The sequence below is a fragment of the Delphinus delphis genome, chromosome 1 (assembly GCF_949987515.2).
Source record: "Delphinus delphis chromosome 1, mDelDel1.2, whole genome shotgun sequence".
In the NCBI taxonomy this organism is placed as follows: domain Eukaryota; kingdom Metazoa; phylum Chordata; class Mammalia; order Artiodactyla; family Delphinidae; genus Delphinus; species Delphinus delphis.
The window spans coordinates 14,544,677-14,569,998 of NC_082683.1; the positions used below are offsets into that span (position 1 = coordinate 14,544,677).

General features: G+C 49.2%; 1 protein-coding gene and 1 pseudogene across 5 annotated transcripts; one reads left to right on the forward strand and one right to left on the reverse strand.

Moving 5' to 3' along the window:
* Window positions 1–1,098: 1,098 nt before the first annotated feature.
* On the reverse strand, window positions 1,099–25,322 carry EMC1 (ER membrane protein complex subunit 1). Of its 5 annotated transcripts, none has more exons than XM_060015385.1 (23): window positions 25,207–25,322; window positions 22,543–22,667; window positions 21,789–21,854; window positions 21,457–21,550; window positions 20,467–20,595; window positions 19,365–19,491; window positions 18,674–18,823; window positions 18,209–18,376; window positions 17,630–17,701; window positions 17,208–17,267; window positions 16,440–16,562; window positions 15,650–15,746; window positions 15,214–15,336; window positions 13,337–13,536; window positions 13,038–13,187; window positions 11,554–11,715; window positions 11,097–11,216; window positions 7,882–8,019; window positions 5,845–6,018; window positions 5,122–5,332; window positions 4,131–4,215; window positions 2,664–2,793; window positions 1,099–2,482 (listed from the first exon to the last, which is right to left on the reverse strand). In XM_060015385.1, the coding sequence occupies exons 1-23, from the start codon at window positions 25,308–25,310 to the stop codon at window positions 2,303–2,305; spliced, it is 2,988 nt and encodes a 995-aa protein (XP_059871368.1). In that variant the 5' UTR covers window positions 25,311–25,322; the 3' UTR covers window positions 1,099–2,302. The 5 variants fall into 5 exon arrangements, 4 of the variants coding, with proteins under 4 accessions (XP_059871368.1, XP_059871369.1, XP_059871370.1 ...); XM_060015386.1 differs by having other exon boundaries at window positions 15,214–15,333; window positions 17,208–17,270; XM_060015387.2 differs by having other exon boundaries at window positions 2,705–2,793; window positions 17,208–17,270.
* LOC132416390 (small nucleolar RNA SNORA70) lies at window positions 8,197–8,314 on the forward strand (annotated as a pseudogene).

The following is a 25,322-nucleotide window of genomic DNA, read 5'->3' on the forward strand; positions in this document are numbered from 1 at the left end:
GGGACTAAGAATCATTAAATACTATTCAGTGGCAAAATTTTACACCAAAAGATCTTGTATGCTGACCAAACTAATAAAAAAATGACATAAAAAATACTGAAGAACTTACTTCTCTAAGTGAAACACTCCAGGGGGCGCCCAAATTAACCTATTTTATGAAGGCAAGGGAAAACACATGGCTCTAGGGATACACACAGCAAAAGAGGAGGACAAGAAAACACATCAGACAGGAATTCCTGGCAGTCCAGTGGTTAGGACTTCTCGCTTCCACTGCAGGCAGCATGGCCAAGAAAAAGAAAAAAAAAAAGGCCAAAAAAAGAAGGAAAGAAAACACATCAGAGATCTGAGAGGAAGCAGTTTCAAAGGCCATGGGTAGAGGCTGAGCATGGCTGGTCAGAAGCAAGTGCTGCTTTGAGATTAAGAAAGGTTGAGAACTTAGAAGACTTAGATTTGACCATGTCGTTAGCATTAGCTATTTTAACTGCCTGCTTTGAGGTAACTTTCAGTAAAATCGTTATGATTAAAGCTGAAATAGAGGGAATTTTATGAAAAGGCAGGTAACTTCCCCCCCATCAGGTTGTCCTTTCAGATTCTGGCACGTACATGGGTAAATGTAAACTAGAATCGAGCAGACGTATTGGGCCGTGTGAGCAGAGCAGGCAGCAAGGCAATAGTTAATGACGCAGCTCGCACACACTTATTTAGGACAGGCAAAATTCCAGCCAGGCTTTCTCAAAACCAGGGCAGAATTTTTTTAAGTTGTACTTATTCCCATCTCTCAGATCACTTTAAACAAAATATGTATGCCTTGAGTCAGGATGAATAGATGCCTATTTTTTCTGGAGATACTCAGATGTTCATTCATTAAAATCAATTTCAGTTTTATTTTAAAGTAAAATTATTCTCACTTCTCTACCATCAGCATATGACCACAGAAAGAAAAAATTTGGTTTTTTAAATAACACAACTCTTATATGATTAAATTGGCATGTTTCCCAATTAAAATACTGCACTCACTCCATTTCTGCACAGCTTTCTGTTCCCCTCCAATGCAGAAGTAGCCTCAATATGATGTTCCACAAAAAAGGACTTGAACAATGTCGTTTGTCATTCACTTTATTCAAACACTTAAACGCATCTCTCTCCCAACAGGGCTCTCTGTACATTTCATTCTTCACAGTAAAGAAAAACGCCATCATTCCCCAAATCCATGAACAAGGGAAAATTTTTAGGACATCTTTAGTTTGTAGCAGAGGCAACAGCCCAGCCAATCAACAATGCTACCCACAAGATGCCAGTTTCCTACCCCTACCCTTTTCTCTCTTCTTTTTTTAAAGATAAGATTTAAAATCTGCTCATTTTAAGAGAAGTATAGTAATCCACACAATTTATAACTAAAAATAATGAGGTTCTTAAAAAAAAACTTTCTCTATCTAGGTTCTAAGATGGCTAGACCAGCTTGTGGGCGAAATGAGAGATTATGAGGGACTGTGAAACAGGCAGATTTGCCTTCCTCCCTTGAAATCTCTTCAAGGTTCAGACAATTCAGTAGATTGAAAAGGCCTCAGCTCTGACATATCTGAGGTGAAAAGCTTGGATGACGATGACCAACAAACCAAGGCAGTATTATGCACCTGGCTTTCAATAAACTGAATCTAAGACTGGGTGGCCCATTGATGAATGGGAGCATGAAACGAGAGGCAAGTTTCGACACACACATAGACTCCTCGACCCAAAGTTACTTTGGAGAGAAGCCATGAGAGGCTGCATCAGTCCTCAAACTTCAGCTAAGGATGGCTCTTCTTTCTCCCCAGTGTAAAACAGCAAATGCACCTATAAGGTGGAGTTGTCAATAAGAGTTCCCTTCCGACTTTGAAGCAAGGAGCAGGGGAACAATCAGGCCTTCCAGATACACTCGGGAAACAGAAGGCAAACGAACATCAATTTAAACAGGCCTCACAAAAGAGAAAAATCTGTTGGAGGTCTTAAAAAAAACACAACATTCATGGATGGGCACAGGAGGGAAACGGCGATGGCCTTGGGACTCCGGGGGAAAGTCCAGCAAGATGCTTTGAGATCTCGGCTCAGAGAGTGAGTTCAGCCTCCATCCACCACCAATGACTCCACATGAGACGTATCCCAAAAGGAGTCTCCACGAGAGCCCATCTTCTTCCAAAGAGCTCTTAACTGAGATGAGTGTCCAACACACATCTTCCTCTGACCTGTCAAACTGCAGCTGCAGCTTCTTGTCTGACCCTCACTCCCCTTGGCTCTCTGCTCTCTGGCAGTGGGTCTCAGGTCTTTACCGCCAGGCACGATTCAGGAGTTTCACCTGTGCCAGTCTCTTAGTGATCATAGTGGCAAAGACCAGACCAAAGAGGACGCTGCTGATTAGCACATAGTCATAGTCGTCCTTCAGGACATCAAACTGTTTGGATGGGTAGACTCGAGTTTGGTAAATGTCCAAACCGTAGGCCACAACCTGGAAGGCAGAGGGAATGAGAAATCCGTAAGAAAGGCACCAGTGATCCGCCACAACCACAAACTCTGGTCACAAAGGAAACAGACTCCTCAGCTGTTTTCCCAAGGGTGAAAGAAACAACAGGTGTCGCACAGGGTGCCTGTGGACAAGGTGGCACAGGCTGGGCTGGGGCTCTACTCACCAAACAAGTGGACTCCAGGCCCGAGGGAGCTGTATAGATACCTCGCATTCGAGAAACTGTCTGGTTATAGTTGATGAACCGCTCTGCATGGATCTGTACGTCTGGAGAATACGGGATCAGGTTCTCCTCTCTGCAAAACATCAACCAGGACCGGCATTCAAAACTGCTGTAAGGGGATCTCCTGGCTGCCCTGAGCCCTGGGAGGTTTCCAGGCCACGTATCAGCCACATATCTTCTTCTAAGGTCTATGTGCATCAGGGAATGTTAGGAAGGGCTGCAACAAAGAAAGCTGTATGCAGAGTAAGACAGATCTGGATTCCTACCTTGTTCTGAATCTAAAGAAAACGAAACCACAGACGACCAGTACTTCACATTAGAAGAAGAAAGGGCCATTTTAAAACCAAAACATCGAGCCACTAGGCCAGTTCCTGCTCTTCACTCCAGAGTGCCTCAGTCCACCAGCTTTAACCTCCGCCCGCTCCAAACCGTCCTCCCTTCACTGCGTGCAAAGACACATCTACTGCCTCCTCACCCTGCCCACAGCTCCTCACACCCCTCAGGGAAGAGAGTTCGGGATGGAGGCAAGAAAATACGCAGAGATGATGGCTGGAAACACAAAAATGAAAACTAGGACTTCCCTGGTGGCGCAGTGGTTAAGAACCCGCCTGCCAATGCAGGGGACACGGGTTCGAGCCCTGGTCCGGGAAGATCCCACATGCCGCGGAGCAACTAAGCCTGTGCGCCACAACTGCTAAGCCTGCGCTCTAGAGCCCGCGCGCTTAGAGCCTGTGCTCCGCAACAAGAGAAGCCCACGCACCGTAATGAAGAGTAACCCCCACTCGCCGCAACTAGAGGAAGCGCACGCGCAGCAACAAAGACCCAATGCAGCCAAAAAAAAAAGAAAGAAAGAAAAGAAAACTAACACCGACAGCAATTGGCTTCCCATGTGACCCAGGCCCCAGCACCTCCCTCACCTCATTTCCCAGTGTCCCCACCATTGGCTGCTCCAGCCACAGTGGCCTCCAGCCCTCCCTATAACTTACCAGGCATGATCTCAGGGCACTTGTGACAGCTGTTCCCTCTGCCTAGAACATTCTCCTTCGACATCCACAAGGCCAGCTTCTCGCCTCCTTCAAGTCTTTTCTCAAAAGTCACCTTTTCTGAGGGGCTTTCCCAGGCCACCCTCTCAAGTTGCACCCTTCCACACCCTTCCTAGACCCCACCCCTTCTTAGTTTTTTTCTCCTTGCCATTTACAAGCACCCTAATACAGAATTATTTCACTTGTTTATCTTATTTATTATCCACCTCGTCGCCCCCACCGGAATGCAAGCTCCATGAGGGCAGATGTGTTCACTGCCACATCCCCAGCGGAGCAGGACAGTGCACAGCAGACCAAGGACCAAATGTAATCAAGATGCTAAGTTCCTTAAGGTCACAGCCTTCAGCACTACCCACAAGGGTCTCACCTGCTCTGTTCTGTTGGGATCTCGGGCCGGCGGGGATCCAGCAAGGCCTTAGGAAGGGAAAGAATTGCTCCGGAAGGCAGCCCAACTACATACACAGAAACAAGTCAACAGAAGTGAGTGTTCACACTGACCTGATCCCCAGTTAGGGCTACTTACAAAAATGTCCTTATCACAGAAACTGAAATAGAGTTTAAAACCAAAAAAATGGATCACTGAGGCTCCCTTAAATGGCCAAAAACAATAATCCAATACACTTGGGTCTGAATGAAGGTTCCCACTTTTGAAGATACTAGTTTCTTCACATATCATCCCGAGACATCAGAAAATAAAGAGCCAGACTCAAGAACTGGGTAATGATGGCAGAGAAGAGCATGGAAGCCCACTTGGATCTCTTCATCCTCCTCCTCTCCTCCAGCAATACCTGCCCCAGCTAAGCAGGTCTCCTCACTGTGAGCCAAACAGGAGCCTATGGTTGGCTGAAGCAGTGACGCTGGTGGGGGATGGGGGTGGGGGGAGGGCAGCAGGAGGACTGGGCAACATGAGATCCCAGCGGTTTCAGGAATGGTGGGAATTAAACTCGGGAAATTACCAAGCAGTCTGTCTTCCTCATATTTGAGGGTAAAATAGTAATACCAAATGCCTGTCAAATCTGACAGTCCCAAACGTCTTTGGTAAAATCAACTAGACAGAGAGACCTGTCTAGTTGAGTCCTGAACTTGAACTACATGAAGATGAGACCCTACACCTTGTCAGTTTCTGCAGCCCATCTGCACAGGCTACCTGTTGGGTATGGTATCAGGGTTCAACTTTCCAAACGAGGTGAAAACAGAACAGAGACATGAAAGTGGTTCGTCAGAAACAAGGACGAGGAGGGATGTGTCAGCTCTTTTATGGACGGCAAAGCCAGACTAGGGAACTTTCTCCCTAGCCCTCCTCACTGATCCCGGCCCCGTCCTTCCGTGCGGCTGCCTGAAGGGACCCAGTCACTCACTGAGCAGGTGTCGGCTGGTGATGCCCCTCTCGGTGATGGTGGCCTCCATGGCGCTGATGGCGGAGGGGAAGATGTAGGACTGCTGGAGGACCTGGGGCAGCTGCGGGCGGTCCAGGGAGCTGAAGGCCGTGGCGTTGTACTGCTCGGTGCCCTCATAGAGCTCCAGCGCGGTGAACTCGTTGCGCCGGGCCTTGGTGTTCCAGTACTGGTACTGCGGAGAGAAGAGGAGGGGGCTGCTTGGGGCTCAGCTGCTGGTTCAGCTGGAAAGGGGAATGTACATGCAAAGGCACGTCCAGGAAGGAAAGAAACAACCAGCACCCTAGCTTCCTTCCAGCTACCAAGTTTACTAACCTTTCAGGGTAGCTGTACCTAGACTATCCAAGTTCACCACAAGACAAAGGAATTCTCAAGATTCTTAGAAGTCAGAAGAATAATAGTTAACATCTGAGCGCTTACTACACGTCAGGCATTGTTCTAAACTCAAATAGAGGTGACTGTTGTTACCCCTATTTTATATATATTACAACACAGAAAGCTTAAGTAACTAGTTCAAGGTTGTACTGCTGCTAGCCAGGAGTTTTGAATTCTATGAAAACGCAAAGTGGCAACTGGTTTCTGGAACAATAGGCAAGGAAAGGATTTAGGCTGCAGGGAGACGAGCCACATACTCTTATGCTACGTCAGGCCCCTGGGGGTGCCCTGAGCTCACGCGCCACGCCTTACCACCACCCAGTTCTCCGAGTGCACGATGTGGACGGGGCCCTTGGCCTTCCTCTGCACGGAGGAGTGGATGATGCGCCCGGTGACGCCGTCCACAAGGAAGGTGCCGATGAAGGTGCGCTCGTGGTGAACATCTGTGCTCTCTGTCACCACGGCCAGCAGGTTGGGGTTCAGGCTCTGGGGAGACGAAGAGGAAAGCTCCTTCAGAACCACAGCGGCGCATCCTGAGCGGCGGGGAGGCAGGCCCAGAGCTCTCCGGCTGACAGAGGAAGAGGGTTTTCTGGTGGGAAGAGCTTTCTGTTTAGAGGGCCTCATCGCTGCACTCATTCAGTGTCTGCTGGAGGCCGGGGGCCATGCCAGGGACTTTGCCTCCATCATTTCATTGAATCCCGTAAACAACCCTGCAAATAGATGTCACTATCCACGTTTCACAGATGAAATGTCTTGAAGTAGTTAAGCAACTTGCTCAAGTCACAGGCAAGCAAACGGTAACTCAAGATACAACCCGGGCCGACCCACTCGGTGATGGAAGGACATGTGTCCAGCAACACGATGACTCTCCACCAGTGCCCTCCTACCACCACACCAATGGATGGGTCTCAGTTCTCATCTGACTTGAGCAACTAGTACCAGGTGACACAGGTGATCACTCCCTTCTTGAGACACCTTCTCTACCTGGCATCCAGGACACCCGTGCCCTGGTTTTCCTTCTGCCTGTCTCGGCCACTCGTTCTCAGCCCCCTCTGTGGGTCCCTCCTCCACTCCCCAGTCTCTGGACGTTTCTGTCTACACTCACTCTCATGGTGATCTCACCCAATCTCGTGGCTTTCACTCCATCTACAGGTGCTGGCATCGCCTGAGTTCACATATCCAAGCCAGACCTCTACCTGAACTCCAGACTTGATTAACGGACCACCATATCAGTATCACTTCTTAGGTGTCTCATCTCAAACTTGACATGCCCCAAACTGAACTCCTGTTCTACCCCTGATAAAACCTGCTCCCCACAAGGCCTCCCGAGTGTCAGTGTCTTATACCTGGGACCTCTGAGTCGTCCTTCACTCCTTTCTCTCTAACACAGACACCAACACCCCATCCATCAGCATATCCTATGGGTTCTACCTTCAAAAGTATCCAGAATCTGATTCCATCTCACCTCCTCCAACCAACCCAGTTGAAGCCACCATCACCTCACCTGGATTATCACAGTAGCCTGTCTGCCTGCTCCCCTCCTCGGCCCTCTATAGTCTAGTCTCAGCAAAGCAGGCAAAAAATCTCCACAACAAATATGAATCCAAAATGCCCTACTCCTGGGAATTCCCTGGTGGTCCACTGGTTAAAACTCCGCGCTTTCACTGCCGAGGGCGCAGGTTCAATCCCTGGTCAGGGAAATAAGATCCCGCAAGCTGCGTGGTGTGGCCAAATTTAAAAAAAAAGGGAAGTTCAAGAAGCCTAAGCAAGTTACCCACGATGAACAGCAAGTCTGAACCTGGACCGTCCAACTGGAGGCTTGCGCTCTGCCTCACGCTTAGTGAAGCAGCTGCCCTGTTGAGTTCCTTGGTCGTGTTGCCCTGTTCTATTACGCCTCCTCCTCCAACTCAATCTCTCCTCTGCCAGAGGCTGTAATTCATGTTCATTACCACAGTGATTACATTCCCTCATAGGATAGCTCTGCAACCGACTAGTCACCTCTCCGTCTCCTTGCCCTCACCACTAACTAGAGTGTTGGATCACAGAGATGGAGTTTCTGATGGATCGACTAAGGTTTAACCCCAGAAAGGTCTATCTGCACTACCACTAAAAATAACAGCTAACATCTACTGGGTAGTGGCCATGCATGCCTGGCCCTATGCGAAGCGCGAGTGCCTCGTGTGATCATCACGACAATCCCAGGAGAAGGGCATATCATGCCCATTTCACAGACAGTAAATTAAGGCTCAAAGGGATTAAGTGACTCACTCAAGGACCCATAGCCACCAGATCCCAGAGCCAGAATCACACCCCGTGCTTCTGTGCGCTATGCCAGACAGCTGGCCGTACCTTGTAGAGCACGCTTCGGTCCCCCATCACTCGGCCCTGCGAGTGAACGTGCTCACTGCTGCGCTTCCCCTTCACCTGGACGATGCGCTGCACCTCCGGGGGAATGGTTAGCTCCCAGCTCAGCTCAGTGGTGAGATCCTGGGGTGGGGCAAAAGAGCCAGCACTGGTCATCAGGAAGGTACCCTTAGACCCACGAGAGCTGTGGCTAGACACGTCCTGCAGTTCAGCTGGGGCCTCTGTGCGGGAGGGAACAGAGATCAGGGCTCCCAGAGAAGCAGCAATACGGATCTAGTTTGGGACGAAGTTTGGAACTCTCAGTTCAAGTAAGAAAACTAGTAAAGCCCAGTGTGCTTCGGCTGCAAAGAGCAGCCTCCGGGGCAGTGGAGGCACCAGGTGCTTGCCTGGGCTGCCCGAGGGGACCTGGGAGACGGTCCTCTCCAGTGGACATTCATGTCTGACCTCATGCTGTCCCCAGTCTAGGCTCCAGACAGCCCTGCGAGGTGCCTTTGGAAAGCCCCAGGGCCCAGTGGCCGGCCAGGTCATCATATCCATCTGCACCAAGCTGCAGAACAAGGAGCATGTGACTGAGGCCCGACATGGAGCCAAGTTCAAGTTCCCTGGCTGCCAGAAGATCCACATCTCCAAGAAGCGTGTCTTTACCAAGTGTAATAGAGATGAATTCGAAGACTTGGTGGCTGAAAAGCAGCTCCTCCCGGATGACCGTGCGGTCAAATACACCCCTAATCTGTAGCGCCCTGTACACATGGCGGGCCCTGCACTCACGGGAGCCCTGGAGCTGCCCCTCCTCACTCACGTCACCAATAAACCCTACTTCTTGTCAAAAAACGGAAAGATACTAAAGCCAGTGAGAAAGGAGAGGAATATTTAATAGTATCCCATTGTTTATCTGAGTAAGAATAATGCAAAGAAAATTTACCACTTATTACTAAAATCTAAGTTCCCTGTACACTGAGCCAGCAGTGAATTACTAAGCTGGCGGGGACCTCAAAATATTACAGGAAACGTTCTTTACAGTCAAAAGAAACCGATAAAACTGTGTGGTTAAATGCATTATCATACATCCACACTGTGGAATTACACAGAGCCCTGGGGGGTGAGGGGGGGAGTAGTGACTGGAAAGGGGCACAAGGGCTTCCCAGGGCGCTGGTGCTAAACTGCTTCCTGATGTGACTGCCGTGTACACAAGTGTGTTCCTTCTGTGAACGGCCACTGAGTAGTAACCTCGGGATTTTGTGCTTTTCTCAGTATTATATTTTAATAAGATATGGATTTAACAATATAATGAGGCAGAAGACACATAAAGTGAAAAGAGCAGATTTCCTATTAGTTAAATATAGGTCAATTCCATTTCAGGTAAGAAAGAATATAAAGCGCATGTCTGTGTGGTCTGGAAGCTGTTTATCCAGCACTACAGACACAGAGGCAAGAGACAGGACAGGGGAAGGCGTGCAGACCACTGAAAGGCATTCCATCCAGGGAGGCAGCTGGCAATGGCTCTGAAAGGGCCCATTCATATCTTGCTCCTGTACCTCTGTATCAGTTTAATCTTACACTATGAGAATGTATTCATGTGTAAAATTTTTGAAATTTAAATGTTTTTGAAATAATACAAATTTTTATTGAGAACATATAAGGCTCCATTACCAAGGACACCTGTGAAAACATTAGAATTCACTAAAACCTTCCCAGAGAACAAGGTCACCGGTGAGTCCACTGGAGGTCAGAGACTGGAAGACCACCCCTCACATGGCTGATTTCCCATGTGAGCTCCACCTCCTTTGCCGTCCCCCCACCATCTTTACGATGACACCCACACTCCAGGTCATGTCCTTCTATCCACAAAGAACTGTCTCTTTCAAGGTCCCCTTTTCATCAACTCAGAAGGATGGTATTTTTTCACCCACAGGGTAAAGAGCACGTTTTCTGGACAGACTATGCTATTTACGCTGAAGATTAGCCGTTAGGGAATGTCAGGGAAGAACGCTGCAGTTTTTAAGCAGCAGCAGGTAAAACCTGGACGGCATTTACTGTGCAGCAGGCACTGCTTTACGTGACTTACACGTATTAACTCCCAACTCCTCACAACAACCCTCTGATATAGTACTATTACCATTTTGTTTTACAGACGAGAAAACAGGATCAGAGAGAAGGCATCTACCCAAGGACACAAAATGAGTAAGTGATAAATAAAACTAGGTTTCCCGCACAAGCAGCCAGGTCCAAGCTCTTAACCTCTGTGCTGTGGTGTCCCTCCAAAGGCCTTACAGACAGGATGGGCGGGCCCTCTGGGGAGTACGCCACAAATTACCCCTCTACACAGCCCTGCTATCGGAGCCAAGGCCAGCCCTTGTGAAGCTCAGAGCTGGACTTCAGAGCCAGTGTGAAACACTGTTTGCAAGCACTGGACTCAAGTGTGTCAGGATCGGAGTAAGTCGATCCCATTTCTAGAAATAAAATTCAAAGCGCACGTTCAATCAAGAGTGGATCAATAGGGACTTCCCTGGTGGCACAGTGGTTAAGAATCCGCCTGCCAATGCAGGGGACACGGGTTCAAGCCCTGGTCCGGGAAGATCCCACATGCCATGGAGCAACTAAGCCCGTGCGCCACAACTACTGAGCCTGCGCTCTAGAGCCCACGTGCCACAACTACTGAGCCCACGTGCCACAACTACTGAAGCCCACGCCACCTAGAGCCTATGCTCCGCAATGAGAGAAGCCACCGCAGTGAGAAGTCCGCACACCGCAACAAAGAGTAGCCGCTGCTCGCCTCAACTTGGGAAAGCCCGCACACAGCAACGAAGACTGAACACAGCCAAAAATTAAAATAAAGAAAAATGAAAGAAAAAGAAAAAGAGTGGATCAATAACACCATCTTCATACAGAAAGTACTATTGTTCAATCACCATTCCTACCTCCCGCCTTTCTAGGAATGGAGAAAACGCCCCTTCTCCCTGCTATAGAAGAGGAATGAGGAATGAAAGCTCCACAGGGGCAGAGACTGTTGTGCACTGCTCCTTCCACGGCAGCTAGAACCGCGCCTGCCATGGAATAGATGAAAATGACTGCCTCTGACATCAGGATTATGCTCTCTAAGTTTACAGCACAATGAATAGCATAATTCACTCCTTAGCCAAATAACGAGTAAACACCTACACCCCTCCCACAAAGGGGCGTGCCAGGATGCCCCCTCCTACCTTTCGAAGTCGATAGCCACACAGCCGTCCCTGTTCCGCGTCCACCAAATAGAAGAAGATGGAAGGGGCGAGCTCATGGAGCTGTCGCAGGACATTCCGAGTGGCCGGGAAAGCTGTGACCTTGAAAACCCCAGAAAAGAGTTAAGGGAAAAGGAATCTCTAAGCACAGTTTCTCCAGACTCATTACTGTTTCCTGTCAAAGAGGGCCTTAAGAAAAAAAACAGCAAATCTTTAAAGAATTAAAGTCTATTAAACTCAATCAGGGCTTAAATTGAGTTAAGAGTCCGAGCTTTCACAAGGGCAGAAAGAGCAATCGAGTCGCTTAGAGACACCCTTCAAGCCCAAATGAGTGCTGACGGCAGACGGCTCCCATCGGGGGCCCTCGAGCCGCTGTCTGAGCACCCGCTCCCACACTGATTGGCTGGGCAGTTCTGCAGCCAGTCTGCAGACGGCATACCTTGTACTCATCATCTATCAACAGCAGCACCTTGGCATAGTCTTGATCCATGATGGGGAGGAGCAAAGATTGCAAGATGGGGCGCTTCAGCACTGGGGGGGCCACCTGACTCCACTTCCCAAAAATGGGATTGAAGACATAGAGCGAACTCATTCCCGTCTCCTGAAATAGGCAAGCGAACGGTCAGCCTCCAGCAACGTGAAAAGAATGCAAATCCTAGGGGTAAACCCGGAACGCTGGGACTTGAGCTCAGCTATGGCAGATTCCCTAGTCTTTGCCCTCCTTGTGGAAAATAAAGTCTTGGCTAAAGGTGAAAGTGTCTGAAGGCTGATGTGTCAAAAGGGTAAAAGTTTAACAGCCTCTGGGACTTCCCTGGTGGCGCAGTGGTTAAGAATCAGCCTGAAAAAAAAAAAAAAAAGAATCAGCCTGCCGATGCAGGGGACACGAGTTCGAGCCCTGGTCTGGGAAGATTCCACACGCCACGGAGCAACAAAGCCCGTGTGCCACACTACTGAGCCTGTGCTCTAGAGCCCGTGTGTCATAACTACTGAAGCCTGTGTGCCTAGAGCCCGTGCCCTATGACAAGAGAAGCCACTGCAGTGAGAAGCCCGCGCACCACAACGAAGAGTAGCCCCCGCTTGCCGCAACTGGAGAAAGCCCGTGTGCAGCAACGAAGACCCAATACGGCCAAAAAAATTAATTAAAAAAAAAAAAAAGTTTAACTGCCTCTAGCCCCAAAGCTAAGCAAGAACGGGTCATACTGAGGAATAAACAAAAAAGTCAAGGACCAACTCAGTAGCCCCATGGCAGCCATTCCAGAGACTATCTACCAAGTCCCCTCTCTTTTTTTTCTTTTTTAATTTTTATTGGAGTATAGTTGCTTTACAATGTTGTGTTAGTTTCTACTGTACAGCAAAGTGAGTCGGCTATACGTATACATATATCCTCTTTTTTGGATTCCTCCCCATTTAGGTCACCACAGAGCACTGAGCAGAGTTCCCCGTGCTGTACAGTAGGTTCTCATTAGTTATCTATTTTATACATAGTATCAACAGTGTATATATGTCAGTCCCAATCTCCCAGTTCATCCCACCCTCCCCCCAAGTCCCCTTTCTGATGATGGCAGAATGAATCTACAAAAAGCCACCTGCTCCTGGGAGTCAGAGACATAAACAGTTTTGTGTCCTGCCCTCCAACACCTGGAGAAGAGCAAACAGTCATTCAGGTACCAACAGCCGCCCGTGCCTGGGAAGAAGTGGAGCTGGCTTACTAGGGACCTAGTGATGTCACACCTACCCTACAGTCACTTCCACATGGGCCCCGGACGGTCCTCCACTCAGGCAAAAAACTGGAAGAAACAGAGCTCTAAGCCCTGACTCCCTGCCTTTAACTCTCAGAGAATTCCAAACGCCTAGGAGGAACTTAAGTTACAAAACACCAAAAACCACACCCACGTTGGCTCAGATGAGAGGTAGCGGCCTCACCTTGTCCTTCACCAGGAGGGTGCACTGCGGGGGGTGGGGGAAATGGGCAGTAGTCCTCTGGACCATCAGTTTAAAGGAGGAGTCGGGCTTGACGCTGGGGAGATACTGTTTCCACAGAATGGTGCCAGAGCTGCTCTCAATGCCAAAAAGCTGCAAAATAAATACCTGGCTCACTACCGGAAAGGCAAACCCCAAAACTAGTTCTATCCTTAAAAACTAGAACCGGCGCGATCCCCTTCCAAAGGCTTTTTGTTCCCCACTCCCAGAACCTCAGGAGGTTTGGATTAAGCCCCTCTCACCTTGCCTGAGGCCGTCACCATCACCATCATCTTCTGCAGGTTGAATTCATCCCTGGCCAGGGTGTCAATGTTGATCTCATTCTTAATCTGACTCCGGGGCTTCCGAGCATCGTAAAACATTTTCCAGAGGTGGGAGGTCCATGCCTGTAGCAGGATGAGCTGGGACGAGAGGCGTTTCAGGAACATGCCCAATAAGCCGTCTGGTGTCAAGGAAAAGGTAACGCAGCTGAGGCTCACTCCCCATCAGACTAGGTGTTTCCAGCGAGGGGGCACCTCCTCTTCCTAAGGAGGGCTCTCTCCCTCTCTTGTGGAGCACTCGAGTCATCCACACCCCAGGCCACAAGCCCAAGGGGCAGTCCTGTGGCTGACGCCAACAGTCTCACACTTAGACACAGCCGTGCAGGAACTCCAAAAACCTACTCACCTGGCTCTCAGCACTTCAACTGCCTGAAATCTTGGAATAGGAGACTAAGAGGGCAGGGATCAGCCATGCAGGATGCAGCCATGCTGTGAATGACTCCACCACAACCCCACATCTAGAACGGCCAGAGGGAGGCTTCTGGGCGCCATGACAAAGCCGGAAGAGGGCGGGGTGCGGGGGTACCAGGGTGCAGGCGTGTGTTGTGTCACGGACAGGCACTTCCATTTCTCGCTGCTTTAGGCCTACGCTGTCAACGGTTTAGTCTGTACCCATCTAACCTATTTTCAACCCATTCCCAGGGCTCTCTTTCACTCCACCCCTTCCTCCATCCATGAGGCTACCACCCTCAAGTCTCCTCCAGAGACTAGACTGGTCCCCAGAGCAAGGTAGCATGGTAAAAAGCATGGCCCCTGGAGTCTGGCAGACGTGGATTAAAATCCCAGCTCCACTTCTTACCACCTGGATGACCTGCAGAAATGTACTTAACCTTTTAGCCTCTGGCTCCTCATCGGTAAAATGGCAAGTAATCCACAGGGCTGTTGCCAAGATTAGACAACATGATGTACACACAGGATTTCCCAAGGGGTGGGGTACAGGGTAAGTGCTCACTGAAAAGGAGCGGTGTCTTTGCTTATCCGCTTTTCCATTAACCTCAGCTCAAGAAGGGAAGTGAGAGGCAAACAGGACGAGTCACAGGCATAGCAGTCCACACACACATGGTATATACCTCATTCATGCAAGTCAGGGAAAATAAATAATACCAAAAGCTAGCCATGTGGGCAGGCAATGAGCAAAAAGGCAGCAGGAAGCAGGTTTTACCTTGAATGGCTGGATCCAGGCAGCAGAAATAAATAGTAAAGTCAAATTAATCCTCGGTTTAAGGAAATCTGCAGTGCCTAGCAGGGTGCCTGGCCCAGAGCAGGCCCTCAGTAAACATCACCTGGCTAGCTAGACGAACGGATGGAGGGAGGAGGGGACGGGACTCAATCAGAGGAGAGTGAACCGAGTTCATCCTGGGTGCTGGGACCATGGCTGGTCTCAGAGGGCACTGGCCTATCACCACAGTAACTGACTAGCCCGGTCATGCTCTCTGGAAAGGTGTAACTGTTGCTTTGGGGACAATGGGTATACAGTGCCAGCCATGGTGCCTGGCAGATCTTAGGTACCCACACAAGGGTAGCTATTACTACACTAAGCTAAGATTCTTTTTCATCAGGATCTTTCCCTAGAGGGAGTCACAGGTCACTCCTTTCAGATAGAAGAATGGTTACATAAACCATAGGGCCACAAACACACCAGAAACTGGTCACAGAGCTAGTTCAGAACAGACTGGCAGAACAGGTGCATCCAGGAAGCCAGGGACACGTGAGACAGCCTCCCCTGTGGTGCAACTACCAAGCCCAGTCCCAGAGCACCCGCACCGGCAGCTCTGCCTCCCAGCCCCCTCAGTTCATACCTGCCTTCTTGCCAAATTCCCCTTCCAGCTCGGCCTGCGCCCCCGTCAGGGGGAGGTCCACCATCTGCAGGCACACCACCTCTGCCAGGGACTCCTCGCGGCTCCACAACACCACCCTCCCTGCTGCAGAAACCAAGGTTACAAAAGTCAGGCCCACCTCCCTCGTCCCCCAAAGGGACTCTTCTCGGTGACTCAGGGACCACCACACCTCTTGTGCCAAAAAGAGAAATGGCAGGAGGTCAAGTGAGGGAAGTTCTGTCTCCCAAGAATGCTAAGGAATTTTTCAAAGGCAGGTAACATATGGCTCTGGAAAAAAATATTCAGGATACACTCCACTTGAATCTTTCTCAGAAGCCTGTCCACAGCCCCAAATAAAGAGTCTGAATGGAACTCATGGGCAGGCCTAAAAAAAAATGGGTTGATGAGGTCCACTCACCCAGCTGCTGCAGGAAAAGTAGCAGGTGATCCTCCGTCTGTACCAAGGCCCGGTAGCCCACGGAGTCGTCCTTCTTCAGGAAGACCTGGATGTACATCTATAAACCAAACAGTCAAGTCCACTGCAGTCAGCAAGAATCCAGATGCCTCTCAGAGCACCAGACCCCAAGATTCAAAGCATGAGGAGTTGTCCGAAGTCTAGGTCACGGCATTGCTGGATGTCCAAACAATACAGCTTCAACCTGGACTCCAATTAGATATCACGTATTCTTAGGGGCTGACACAGCAACCGTGCTAGGCGCTAGCTCAGCCCCCTCCATGAAGGAGCCTGAGCGCTTCTCGGCCACCACATCATTCATCTTGCACCGGTAACACCCCACGAAGCGAGCAGGAGGCCCGGATTAGACTTTCCGTTTTAGAGGCGAAGAAGCCACAGCCCAGAGAGGCTGAGGAACACCACTGAACGTGCGCAGAGGCAATGTCGGGCAGCGACTCGGGATAGGGTCCTGAATCTCACGAGGCCATTTCCTCGCTTATAAAATGAGCGCGGTAATAACCACATGGCTGTTGAGAGGGTTAAATCAAGCAGCGCGTAAGTAAAAAAGCGTAGCGCGGAGCCTGGCGCACCGACGACTTGGCTTACATGGTACCTGCTTTTACTGTTACTCACAGTCAGTGGCTCAGGTAGAACCAGAGCCCACGTCCAGAGAATCCTACTCTGGGACCCATGCTGTGAAGTGACCCCAACGAAAGAAAGCCCCAGGCTGAGAAGCCCACAAGCCCCGACTCACGCGCTCGGGCCGAGTGCCGTTCTGTTCCAGGCTAAAGGTGATCGTGGTGTCGAGCAGCCGCCGACCTGTCTCCATTAAGTAGAGGTTAATGGTGTAGGTCTGGTTGAAGCAAGCCAGCGAGTCCTAGGGTACAGACAGCAAGGGGCAACTATGGGGATCACCCCAAAGGAAGTCCAAGAATCTGGGTGGGGGGAGCAAATACCCTGGAGAAGGACCCAGGCCAGAAGAGGAAACATATGCAAAGGGACATAAAATCGAAAAGCTAAGTCCTAAGGCAGAAATAAGGTGTCGAGTAAATTTTAAAAATTGTAACCGCTATACATACTTGCTCCACAAGGAAGCCAGTACAGTGTAGCAGAGACTTCCCAAAGAGTTAATAAGACTGTAGGCAGGGAAATCACAACCCCCTTGGGAAACACTTAGGAGATGGAAACCACAGCAGAAACTGGAGACTCTGGCCAGGGTCCCACACTCTGCTTCAGTGCAACTGCTCAGACTACCACTCAACTCCACCAGCCAGACCCCACAAGACATGGAGAGACGGAGGCCCAGAGGAGAAAGTAGTTAAGAACAGATTCTAGGGGTTCTACTCTCTAATCTCCCAACTAAAAACGATCAAGAGAAACATGGTTTAATTTGCTGAACTTAGCAAAGCCCACTGGAGGCTGAGAACTCAGGAGACCTGCTCACAGCCCTGGCTGCTCCCCCAGCTTCACCGGGGGCCTCCTGTGTCTCTGGTCTGGCACGCTGCCCAACGCCACACCCTACCTGTGGACCAGACTTCTCCGAAAAGCTCCCCGTTGACCCATCTTCAGAACTGCTAGGCTTCTGCTAGGGAAAAGAGAAGGAAAAAAGGAGAAAATTCAGCCAAAGGGTCACTTCCTGGTCACCAAAATGAAGCTTTCACTTCTATGTCTTCTCAGCCCTTGGAAAAAGGCAAATCCCATTTCCCATTTCTGCTCACAAAGCCTACACAACCCTGAACAGTCCCAGATGAACATGAGGTCGTCCCATTCCTGGGGACAAAGGTGTACAGAAAGCCCTACAGATGAGGTGAGATATTATTGCTCAACAGCCTCCTGCCCCCAGGTTCAAACTGACTAGGAGAATATGCCCAGACTTTTGGTTCTCAGGGCTCCTAGCAAAGATAAGGAAGGAAAACCCCACGTGCTGTTATCCCCAATACTCACCGCCTCATTCCGACAGGTCATGACTGCAGCCACCGTCTTCTCCCCGGTGGTGGCAAAGCTCACTAGGGCAGTCTGGGGATAAAGCAAGGTGTCAACTCCTAAATAGGGCCTGTCCTAGCCAGCAGCCTTCTCTAAGTCACCTCCACAGGAAGGACCCTTGGCCTTGGAGTTGAAAATCTTCCCAACTTGGGAGCATAATGGCCTGGGCATTTGAGAGCAGGGGGAGGCCCCGTTGAAGCCACCGCTGAACACAGCCCTCTCGCCAACCTCCAACACAGGCACTGGTGAATCCTGCATCCCACGCTGCTCTTAGTATCTATAGGGAAGCTCTGATTAACGTGCCCACTCTCCTGTGGACTTAGGAAGGTGCCAGTTCTACTCTAATAATCTTCTGTAATTCTCAGAAAAAAAAAAAGAAAAAATTCCACTTCTGCTCTAAGGCTAACCCCTCTCAAACCACTCATGGAAAGATGTCTTCTTGCTTGAGCAAATATCTCCAGATTCAAAGGCAGGGATTTCCAGCATCCATATCTCAGCTAGATCCCCCTGAATCCTAGCGAACACGCTGCCTCCCGTTACCTGTGGGAAGTTCTTGAGCAGACTCAGGACGCCGTGGTGGTAGTGCAGCAGCGCATAGTGGCTTGGAGACAGCTGCAGGAAGAACTGGGGCCGAGTAGGATCCACTGGGTTGGGCTGTGTAGGTAGGACCCGGGGTTGGAATTCACTTGCAAATTCTAGGTCAAGAGACTGGGAGACAAGAAGAAAAAGGATAAGGGCCAGAGCAGACAAGTCACTGATTATCCCAGGCTGGTAGCCGCTGCCCCACTTTGCCAGCGAGGGTAACGGGGCCACGGCATGTGGCTCCGGAAGCTCCCATTCAGGTTCTCCAAAGAGGAGAGTGGCCCATTTCCTCTCATACCAGTTCAGCCAGAGGCCTGACCTCCCAAGGGCTGCCAAGCCTCAGGAAGTGAGCAGTGACACTGGGAGAAAGGCTCTTCTAAGCAGCAAAAGCAATGCCTCGCACCAGGGGACGCGTCCTCTCACCTGCAGCGGGATCTGCCTCAACTCCCACTCCGTCTCCAGGGCCAAGGTCTGGAGGGACCGTGAGCTCGGGTCAGGGCATACCAAGACAGCCTCATCCACCACACCGCAGGCTCTGGTGAGACTCTGCAGCCAGGGAGTCGACACCCTGACCTGCAGGAAAGACATCAGAACAGGAGGCTCATGGGGATTTTCACATTTCCCTCTCAGCTCACAAGCTATGTCAGCACTGGATCCCACTGCGGGGCCTAAGCTCAGAGGTTCTTCCTGGTGGGTTCCGAAGGAACCCACCCAGCCTCCCAAGAGCTCCGAAGCTGGACACAATCAGGATTGGCTTTCTGGTCATTTGAATAATATACCAGATCCTTTTTAATATTTGACATTTCAGATAAGCATTTCTCTGCTATAGTTGTCATACATGGGTTCCTATTATTACTCTACAGTATTATCTTATAAGATACTTGCAGGCAATGAATAGATATACACGATTTTTTTAGCCACCCCAGGATAGCACCATGTGCAAATGTGAGGGCTTTAAATAAATGCTTGATGAGCAGAATGCAGCCTCCAAGTGCCCAGAATCAGGGACCATGAATGGCTTTTGCATCCGCGCAGCCGAGTTCCCTGGTCCCCAGGGCAAAGAAGGACTCTATTCCCCTCCACAATTCACGAGGCTCCTCGAGCCAGACCAGACCTGCTGAACGATCTCTCCATCTTCCACGTTAAACTTGACAATGTTCACATGGCTGAAGGGAACAACTCCGAGGGCCCACACGACCCCAGAGCCGTAGGAATACACCATCTGGTAATGGATGCTGTCACTGGGAGAGGGAAGGAAAAGCAGGGAGAAACAGCTTTAGCCACAGGACAGGGGTATCCTCAGGGGTCTTCCGAAACCAGGCCACCAGGATGTCACAAACAGTCCCAAATAGGTTTTGTTTGGCTCACAGCTTTTATTTTTTAATTTGAATTCATTGTCAACATTTAGACCTGAGATTTAACATGTAAGAACAAGATTTCTAGTTTTTTCTTAAAAGGTGAGACATAGTAACACTAGGCCTACTTATGTTCCTACAGGGCACCAATCAGCTGAGTAAGGCTGCCCCCTCGAGGTAGGCCAGGCACACTGCAGCTCCCCATAATCCCCACAGGGCCTGCTTTGCTCATGATTGCTATACACCTGGCCCCATAGTAAATTTTTTTTTTTTTGGCTGCATTGGGTCTTCATTGCTGCGCTAGGCTTTCTCTAGCTGCGGTGAGCGGGGGTTACTCTTTGTTGTGGTGCACAGGCTTCTCATTGTGGTGGCTTCTCTTGCAGAGCACGGGCTCTAGGCGCGTGGGCTTCAGTAGTTGTGGCTCATGGGCTCTAGAGCGCAGGCTCAGCAGTTGTGGCGCACGGGCTTAGCTGTTCTGCGGCATGTGGGATCTTCCCGGAGCAGGGCACGAACCGTGTCCCCTGCATTGGCAGGCACATTCTTAACCAATGTGCCACCAGGGAAGCCCCCCCATAGGAATTTGAGTTTTGGGTCCCTGCCAAAGTGAGTGAGCGAAGGATCCACTCCCCTTGCTTGACTGGCTCTCATGCCCAGATGGAGAGTTTTCTCCTCACTGCAAAGGAAACTCCAGAGGCAGCCACAGCCTTGGAATTCAGGCCTAGAGCTAGTGAGCCCAACACGCTACACAGGATGCCAACTTAAGGTAAGCCTGAGTCAAAGCAAACGCTTCAAGCCCCAAGGAGAAAGGCGGGCTTGTAGAGAGCAGGAGGTAGCCGTCACCTGGGGAGAAGGCAGCCTTACCTTTCCGGGAGATGTTCCACCCACTTTAGGTGCCCACTGGAGAGGTGATGGAGGGCGAGAGTGGTCTTCTTCAGGACAGCAATGTACCTCACCGACTCCTGCAGGCCTACCAGCCCAAGTGCCTGGAAACTGAGCACAGGGCCGGGGTGAGCGCTGCCCAGAGCCTCCTGGACCTCAGGCTGGACAATCCGGAACACAACCACCATAGCTCGGTAGGTAATGAAACAGGTTTTGGGGTCAAATACATCTGGATCCTAATCTTGGCTCTGCTTTCCACTAGCTGACTTGAGAGACTGTACTTTCAGCCACTTGGCTGTACTGTTTCCCTGAAACCCCTGTGAATCTCCTAAGGGTCGTTCCCTCCTTCCCCTGGGACCTCACAGCAACCAGGCCTACCCTCTCCCGCGGCAGCCATCAGACAGTTCTGTCATTAGTGGGCTGCACGCCCGCCTCACCCAACTGGTGATGGGTTCCTTGATGATGGAAACTATCTCACATTCACAAATGGGTTCCCACTGCCTGGGGGCTCCCCAAGTACTTACCAAGTGAATTACTACCAGAAGATGTATAAGCTAATGCAAGTAAACCCTATAAGTTAAACAACTTTAGCAAAGATGTAACAATAGCTCCAACTGTTCCTCAACATAAAATTAAAACACTAGATGTGTTATATCACATCCTTATATCTAGAACATTGCAAAGCTCTTGTGTCATGGTAAGATTAGGAAAAGCAGTCAACACGAGAATGAACACTGCACCCAGCACAGAGCTCTGCATCTGACAGGTGCTCAATAAATGCTGGCTGAGTAAGCACATGTGTCCCATAACCTCAAGAACATCAAAAACTGGGTGTCTGATGCTCTCTGGCTCTTCAGTGGTTTCTTCCCCTGGGAAAAAAGCCAGAAGGCCCAGAGTTGCCATCTATGCAGATCTGTGTTCCAGCAAAGCCTTTAACCAAACCAAGATGAAATTCAGCTTCTTCCCCTCTACCTGCCACTGTCTAAGGTAATCTCCCAGTTCAGGCCCCCGATGTTAGTCTCCCAGGAGCGCATGATCCGGCCTCCATTGGACACAGTGATTGCATCTGGAAGAGAAAAAACCACGTGAGATCATCTCCCAAATTGATGCTCTGTCTGTAGCCTCCTAGGGTCTGTCAGCAGTGGCCTCACCTCTAATGTATAAGTGCAAACAGAAACGGCCTGTCCTTTCCTGTTGGGAACACCCCTACTCCATTTGCTACCAGACCCTGAACAAAGGAAGGAACCAAGCAAAGAGGAGAGGGAACCGACGCCATCATAGGGACAAAGCAGGACTCTACCTACCCTGCCCACAGAGCAGCATGGCATCCACTGCCCCTTCCGCTGTGCCCTTGTCAACATGGCGCCACACTGAGAGACAGGAGAGTCGACGTTACTATGAACCACAGCAAGGCATCCAAGAAGCGAGGCAAGAGAGGACCGAAGAGGCCTTCGTTTGCACAGAAGTGCCCAATTTTACTTCAAGGGAGGGAAGGATTACAGCTAACTGGCAATGACCCACTCCCACTCACTGGTTAATGAGGGGAGCGACTATTGTCCCAATGTGAGGTCTCCGCACTTCCCATCCCCACCAGCACCCCATCAAACATATAAACGGACAATGACAAAATTCACAAAATCCATACGACTCACAAGAAAAGTAGTGACTGTAAATTACGTTTCCATGATTTTAATGCCAACAAACATCCATAAAAGCAATATAAATAATTGGGGGGGAGGGGCACATCCAAAGCTTTAGTGCGACATAGAATAATGTGTTTTTTGCAGCAATATCTTATTTAAGAACAGTCAGGACTTGGGCTGAGGAAATAAACTCAAAGGCCAGTTATAGAAATACATTAAATATTCAAAACTGACAAGACCAAAAAAACAAAAAGAACAAAATAAAATGATCAGGATCCAATAAGAGATGCAACCTTTGGCCAACTTGTCCCCAAGCGGGGAATCAGCCACGTGGCCTTCACAAGCCACAGGGCATCCTGGATCCACTACAGGCAGCCATGCCATCCCCAGCTACCCCTCTACACAGTTCACTCACAGATCTCCCCAGTTCGAGAATTCAATGCTGCAATCACATTCTTCTCTGTGGCCACAACCAACTTCTTGGATCCAGGGGAAAATTCCAAGGAGGCAAACTTGAGTTTCCCGACATACTGCTGTCTCCTAAAGGAAAGAGTACAGGGAAATGGAAGGGGCCAAAACCATCACTGCACAAAACGCTCTGGAAAAAGACAACTGCACAAATACATGAGGGTATCACCATCATAACTATCTCAGGTTGCATGAGAAATGTTTGTTAACGAAGAGATCTGACCAAAAGCAAGATTTCTAGGCAATGGGAAGAAGAAGAGAGAATGCACCCTAATCGATGAGAAATACAACAGTCTTCCTTCTAAATGCAAGCACTTGTTTATCTCAAGAAAAGGAACAGCCAAAAGAGCACCTGGCCTAAATCCCCCTAGAACAAAACTGCAGTCCTCTCTGTACCCATTAATAGTGAGACTAGACACTCACATTACACATGAGAGAAGACCATACAATCCAACTTTTCCTTCTATTTTCATTGACCTTTGGAGAAAAATTATGCAAATATTCTTACAAAACTTGATAGATCAGGGTCAGGCCTTTGTTCTCTGCAGCCTGTTCTAGCCCACACTATGGTCAGGATCCATCTGACTCATTACTCATACTTTCCTTGGAACATACCCCATCACTTTCAACACTCTTATCTAAGCATAAAGTGAAAGTACTTAGCTTCCTGAGGCATACTACCAAGTACAGAGGAGGTGTGTTGCATATTGCTGTTCATGAATTACAACCTCTAGCAAATTAAACACCTGACATTTACACTGAATTTCCCTTGTTATGTTGTTTGGTCTAACTTTTTTTAAAAAAGAAGAAACTACACTAGTATAGAGAGACAGGTTTACATGACAATTGACAGTTTCTATCTGTATTTCCACATACTTTAATCTCACTGTAGTCACTAAACACTTTACGAAGTACATAGGACAAATATTATCACTCTCGTTTTACAGGTGAGTAAACCAAAGTCCGTTGAGGTCAACAAATTACTATCAGAACTAGAATGCAAAATTAAGAACTTCTTAGTCTAAACCCCATGCTTTTTTTTAAAATGCTGTTATCTTTTATCTGGACTACAAAAGTAATGCCTGCTTCTTGTAGAAAACATAAAGGTATAAAAAAGAAAACAAAAAATGCCTAAAATACCACCATCCATGAACTTTTTTTCTTCAACCATAAACTTTTCAACATTTTGGTGTATTTCCTTCTGTTTACTTTTCAATTTATAAATTGCATATACCTAGGATTCTGCTAAATTGGAATCACATGCTGTACATATGTAATATATAGTTAATCCTTGTATAACACAGGTTTGAACTGCGCAAGTCCACTTATACACTGGTTGTCTTCTACAGTAAATACTACAGAACTACACGGTCTGCAGTTGGTTGAATCTGCGGATGTGGAACTGAAGATACAGAGGGCTTACCATAGGTTATGCTCAATTTTTGACCGCAGGGAAGGTCAGCACCCTCAGCCCCTGCGTTGTTCAAGAGTCAGCTGTACATATTATATTGTGAGCATCTGCCCACATCATTAAAAATGTGACTCATGTTGCATTTGTCACACTGTCTTATATCACATAACTTATATATCTGCCCCCCTAGACTGAGCTCCTTTCCATCTCTGTGTCCACAGCACCTAGAATGATTGTTGACCCACAACAGGCACTCAACAAACATGCGAATTAATTTGTCTGATACAGAAAAGACTTCAGCGAGGAGCTGGGCTCGGAAGGATAAAGTGTTCCCTCAATAGTAATTATTGGTAACAAACTGATTGTACTCAGTGAGCCAGGCACTGTGTTGAGTAATTTAAAAGAATTGTCTTATTCATCCTTACAACTACTGAAAGAGGTAATGGACTACTAGTAAACCCATTTTACAGATAAAGAAACCAAGGCACAGAGTGGTTAAGTCATTTTCCCAAGACCACACAATGCTTAAGTGGCAAAGTGACATTCAAGCAAAAGTGAGCCAACTCCATGGCCTTAAGGAAGGGGTGGGTGAGTGAATGAATGAGTGAATGAATGAATGAGTGAATGAGCGACTGAATGTGTGAATGAGTGATTGAATGAGAGACTGAATGAAGAGTAAATGAATGAATGGAAGTGAGTGAATGAAAGAAGAGTGAGTGAGTGAGCCAGTGAGTGAGGGCACCTCAAGGCTGATGTGAGTCTTGGGTGGTCCTGTTCTGAGCCCATGTAAGGGTTGGGCTAGAGGGGTGGGGAAAGACGGCGTTCACTGAGGGCTGTTGACGTCTGACACCCAGTAGATAAGAAACCTGACAGTCACAGAAATGGGGCCTGATGGAGGAGAAGAGTGACCTCTGACCAGAACCTCAGGCATGCCCGGATTGGCAGAGCCCGCTTCACGGGCTTGCGACCTGTACAGCCGCACAGGGACTGGCTCAGAAGGGCCTCCAACTCTCGGTTTAATGCTCTGCCGTCGCCACCTTAAAACTCTTAACTTTTGAACAAGGGGTCTCACATTTCATTTTCCCCTGGGCCCCGCACGTTATGCAGCCGGCCGTGCTGCATGGTAACCACCCCCCATCCTTTTAGACAGAAGACAAGTACTGGGAAAATATTTCCCGAATAGGTCCCCCACGTACGCACCAATCAAACTTGCCCACTTGGTCTTCGTAGACCGCGGCCGCAGGAATGAGCAGGACAGCCCAGAGCCAAATTCCGGAAGCCGCCGCCGCCGCCACCGCCGCCATGATGGGAGCCCG